General features: G+C 44.6%; 1 protein-coding gene across 1 annotated transcript; it reads left to right on the top strand.

The window, feature by feature from the left end:
• Nucleotides 1-2,699: 2,699 nt before the first annotated feature.
• On the top strand, nt 2,700-3,251 carry LOC128847952 (olfactory receptor 14A16-like). The gene has a single exon (XM_054047677.1). The coding sequence runs from the start codon at nt 2,700-2,702 to the stop codon at nt 3,249-3,251; it is 552 nt and encodes a 183-aa protein (XP_053903652.1).
• Nucleotides 3,252-5,483: the final 2,232 nt, after the last annotated feature.

Here is a 5,483-nt window from a genome sequence, read left to right as displayed (position 1 = left end):
TGCACTGGGGATCTTTGTCCAGTTCCCAGAGGACATCTCCCCATCACACTAATATCAACATTACTGGCAATAATTTGCACCCTTGTGGTCCACTACTATGAAGACATCAGAGATATGGAGAAGGGAATGTGCTTTCATCTACAGAAAGGGTCCCTCCAGGGCAGGGTAGAGGCACATTTCCAGGGAATGTTAAGTGGGGGAAGATTGTACAGCTGCCACCTGGGCTTCTGTGTGTTCCGTTGAAAAATGTCAGACTTCAGACCCTTGCGCTAATCATCAGACCACTTAGGGGTAGGGTGATGCTAAGAAAAATAGAAGATGAGAGTATGACAGAAATGTCTGTATATTAAGCCTGAGATATTCAGAGGAATCTAAGGGTATGTCTATACTTACCTGCTGATTCAGCGGCAAGCAATCCATCTTCTGAGATCGATTTATCGCGTCTTGTCTAGACGCGATAAATCAATCCCGGAAGTGCTCGCCGTCGACGCCGGTAATCCTGCTCCGCGAGAGGAGTAGGCGGAGTCGACGAGGGAGCCTGCCTGCTGTGTGTGGACCCGCGGTAAGTACCTTTAAATTTGAACTAAGATACTTCGACTTCAGCTACGTTATTCACGTAGCTGAAGTTGCGTATCTTAGTTCGAACTGGGGGCTTAGTGTGGACCAGCCCTAAGAGAGTTAAGCATCTAACTCCCATTGTTCAGACAATGGGCACTGGGCACCTGTTTCCCTGAAACCACTCTGAAAATCCTTGTCATAGCTCACATCCTGGAGCAAGTGTCCACTGTATTGTTCCAGATTCTGCAGCATCCACACCCCCTTGGTTCTGCCCTAATTGCAAAGGATGGTGCAGTGTGAGTTACAGGTCTCTCCAGAGGGTCAAGCCCATTCCTGGTGCCTCTCCATGGAAATCAGCAATTAGTACCCGGGATACATTGTGCCCATTCTGTTGAGCTGTTTTCTACTCACTACCCTGTTATTTTTTCCTATGACTACCGGGGTGTTAACGGGACAATTCACCTTAGATGGTCCCTTGAATATGTGCCAACTACTTATGCCAAACTATTTGTTCTACTTTGTATTTAGTTGTGACACTCTGAGTTCCTTTCCCACACCTGAGAAAGAACTCTGTGCAGCTCGAAGCTTGTCTTTCTCACCAACAGAAATTGGGTCAATAAAAGATATTACCTCACCCACCTTGTCTCTCTGTTTCCTGATAAGGCATCTTTAGAGAGCAGGACAGTCCCTGGTCTTAGCTGCCAGCACTGGACGTATGAAAGGAGAGGTCTCAGTTCACACCCCATGTCCTCATGAATGCTATAGCCATCTCAGTGCAGGATGGGACATGCTGGCTTGGGAGATAACAGATGAAGCAGCTGCCTTCATGTCTAGGTCACCTATTCAACCCAGCCTCAGTGAGCAGTGTCCCAGTGTCCTCCCTTTCTGACCTCTGTGAAAAATTGGTTTTGTGCCTCCAAGGAGGGACATGTCATGAAAGCACCCACCAAACATCTCATCCATCCAAACTAGAACCTGTTAATCCCCCGTGAGCAGCCTAAGCAGAGACCATGGACCAGCCCAGACCTGAAGAGATCATCTCAAAATGGGAAAGGGTAGATTGGGCTCCCAGTCCCGTTCACTATATGGTCTCTCCATGGAGACTGTGATAGCTATCAAAGGGGCCAATTGTTGCCATTCAAAGTAAAGATGGGTTCTATAGGGATGGGCCTTAGTCCGGAACCAGAACCTCAGATCCTAAGCCCCTTTGCCTGAGCTTTGGGGAAGCAAGGATCCCAATTTCTGAGCTGGGCCCATCTCAAATTAATTTGCAATTTTCTGATAGAAATAGTCTTCTTCTTTCAGCCACACAACCCTCAGCTCTTACATAGCAGGGAAGGCCCAGTCCTGATCCCACTGCAGTCACTAGCAATGCTCCCGCTGACTTCAGCAGTTACAGGGTTTGATCGTAGAGGTGCGCACCATGTGTTTATTAGAGCAAATTTCTCGATGGAAATTCCTTCACTTCACAGTTTTTTGTTTCATTTTTTCCGCATTCCATAGAGAGGTGGACACATCAAGCAAAGGATATTTGTATGGATGGAAATGTAGGTAGAGAAGGAAATGAAGTGACCCATTCCAGTGTTGTACAGTTAGGAATGGAGAGGGCTACAAACATGGGCTGAGGCTTCCAAGCTGACTTACCCCAGTTCAAACAGAGAGGTGTTAATGGCATTAATGTGGGAATGAATCGCTCTGTCACTCTTACAAGGTATACTTGTAACTAATCCCAATGGACAAAGAGCTAGGAAAGAGCAGACTGGTTATGAATGTTTAACTCTTCTTTGGTTCAGTTTCACATGCAAAGAATATGGGTTGGAAACTGCGTCATGGGCCAGATCCCCAGCTGGTATAAATGGATGTAGCTCCATGGAAGTCAGATCCCCAAGTGGTGTAAATAGCCCTCGCTACTCTGAAGTCAGTGAAAGTGTATCAATTTACACCAGCTCAGGACCTGGTCCTTAGTTTTTAGTGTTTGTCTCTTAGTGACAAACTTCAAGCAGCCAGGGCAGCCTGAGCTGTGGGTTCCTCTGGTGGCTGCATCCCAAGTGCTGCTGGTGCAATGCAGGAGAAAAACATCTCTGCTCCCCTAGAGGTGATTACGTGGAGTTAATGAAGCCGACTTCATCTTACTCACCATCATGGCATACGATCGATACGTCGCCATCTGCAAACCACTGCACTATGAGACTATAATGAACAGGAGAGCTTGTGTCCAAATGGCAGCCAGTGCCTGGATCAGTGTAATTCTCTATTCTTCATTGCACACCGGGAACACCTTTGCAATAACCTTCTGTGGAGGCAACATGGTGGATCAGTTCTTCTGTGAAATCCCCCAGCTACTCAAGCTCGCCTGCTCTAACTCGTACCTCAGTGAAGTTGGGGTTATTGTATTTGGTGTGTGTTTAACCCTAAGTTGCTTTGTTTTTATAATTGTGACATATGTTCAGATCTTGATCACAGTGTTGAGAATCCCCTCTAAACAGGGCCGACATAAAGCCTTCTCCACCTGCCTTCCTCACTTCATTGTAATTTTCATGTTTCTTTCCACTGCTACCTTTGCCTACATGAAACCCATCTCCAGCTCTCCATCAGGTCTGGACCTTGTGGTGGCTGTTCTCTATTCCGTGCTGCCGTCAGTGATGAATCCGATCATCTACAGCATAAGGAACAAGGAACATGCTAATTCATAGAACTCAAAGAGTCATAGAACTCAGGAACTTTTGAGTTCCATGAACTTTCAGTGAAGCAAAAGCAGGTTGGCCACCGAGCCCTACCTACCTGCCAAGCTGGGGAGCCCAGTCTCTCAGGGTCCATGGCTCCAGGGCAGCCCTGCCATGCCAGGGCTTTCAGCCTCCCTACCACAGAGCCGGGAGACTGAAAGCCCTGGGATCCCCATCTCTAACTGTGGCTCAGAAGCAGGGAGCCTGGGAATGCTGAGAAGCCGTCTTGAGCCAGGGCTCTGAGGACTTCTGGGCCCCTAACTCAGGCTTTGTGAATGCCGGTGATTTTAGGACACCGAAGGGCCAGATTTTTAAATGTATGTAAGTGTCTTGTAGGATTTTCAAAAGCAGGAGTTTGGGGGGTTGAAAGTGTAGGGCTGCTCCCACCTCAGCTGAGATAGGGACCCTCTTACCTCTAGTTCACACAGATCAATTTGCTCCCAGCTGGGTATAAGTTAAAGGTTATTCCATTCACTGGATATCTGACAGTCCACAGTAGCTGGGCAGCTTTGAAAATGAGGACCCTTTGAAAATACCAGCTGAAGACTTTGGGAAGTGTGCATCACAATTGTTTTTTCCAGCTCACGGGCCACATCAATAGGGAGATTATCTTGTGAACACTTTCCCTCTCATTTATGATCACACCAACTGCCTCAACACCCAGGCACAGTTATGGAGACCATGTCCCTTGCCCATTCATGTTCACATAATATGTCGGCATAAGCTACAACAATTGTGGGTACGGAAAGGTTATATTAGGAAAACATTTGGAAGGTTTAAACACTATAGGCCAATCTCCAGAAAATAGACAAGCATAACCAACAAAGCAATGTCCACCTGTGTCTGCAGAGAACCTGAGCCAATCACTCTGAGAGGGGGGAGTTGCCCTGAGTGAACCAATGCAACAATGCCCGTCTAAGTCTGCAAAGAGTCAGCGCCAATAGCTCTGAAAGCAGAGGTCTGCCCTGAGTGTAACCAACACAATGACTCCAGCTTGAATCAGTAGAGAGTCTGGGAGGGTGATGTTAAGCAATGAGAATCTCAGCTACAGAACAAACATAAAATTAAGCATCAATGCACAGATACACAGCTCATGCAAAATGGCATAGCTCTTTAGCACTATGTCAATTTACACCAACTGGGGATCAAGCCCCATTGACTTCAGTAAAATTATGGGTGATATACACCAGATGGGAATCTGGCCCTTCAAATCCTTTTAGTCTCTCTGACATACCTACAACCCGTGTGAATTAACCATTTTAAAAATGTCATGCAGCATTGTACCTGCCGCTTGATGAGCCATTGTCTGAGATAAGAAAAAAATGCAATTACCGAGAAAGAAAGAAAGAAAGAAAGAAAGAAAGAAAGAAAGAAAGAAAGAAAGAAAGAAAGAAAGAAAGAAAGAAAGTTGGGCCATTCATCCCAATAGAAGTTGAAGATCAGATACAGAAAATCTTAGCTACAGTGAATTTCTCCAAAGTTCTGTCCCCAGTGGGAATAAATCACTCTGAAACCATTAAAAGTTACACTTCTAATTAATCTCAAAGGCAAAGGACTAAGAAAGTGCAGACAGGTTAGGAACTTGTGACTTGTCTTCAGTGCAGATTCACAGGCACAGAATATGGAATTGAAACTGGGTAATGGGACAGATTCCCCAGCTTGTGTAAACTGACACAGCTCCATTGGAGAGAGTGGGCCAGATCCCAGCCCGTGTAAATCAGAATAACTGCATTGAACTCATAGAAATGACTGTGGGTTAATACAATGATGGGCGCATGACAGGTAGATAGACTAAACAATCCTTATGGTTGAGAATCAAATGAGTCACAAGTTGAGACAAATTCCACAGACCAGCACAGTAAATTTGCTATTTCAATTAAATATATTTTTGAGGACTAATATTCAGGGGATATTTAAGAACATAAATGTGAAATGACAATTTGAACTGTTTTAGACTTTTAGTATCAACTTAATTAAATATCTATGGATGGTCAGAATTATTATTCCCCTCTGCAAAACTTTGAATTTTCATCAGAACCCCAAAATATAACTTTTATTTATGTATTTATTTTTCACTTTTTGGCAGGGAAAAATTCAGCTGTAAAATGCAAATTTTAAGCTGAAAACCAATTTTTGTTTGTGTTCAGTTTTCCAAGAATAATTAATTTTTTCAAGAAAAGATTCTGAGAAAAAATTTGTTTA

The sequence above is a fragment of the Malaclemys terrapin genome, chromosome 13 (assembly GCF_027887155.1).
Source record: "Malaclemys terrapin pileata isolate rMalTer1 chromosome 13, rMalTer1.hap1, whole genome shotgun sequence".
NCBI lineage: Eukaryota > Metazoa > Chordata > Testudines > Emydidae > Malaclemys > Malaclemys terrapin.
The sequence above is the reverse complement of the archived record's forward strand: the minus strand, read 5'-3'. Positions and strand labels throughout refer to the sequence as shown.

What these genes read in the sequence shown, in the direction of transcription:
- LOC128847952 (XM_054047677.1), top strand. Translation starts at nt 2,700, where the DNA reads ATGGCATACGATCGATACGTCGCCATCTGCAAACCACTGCACTATGAG.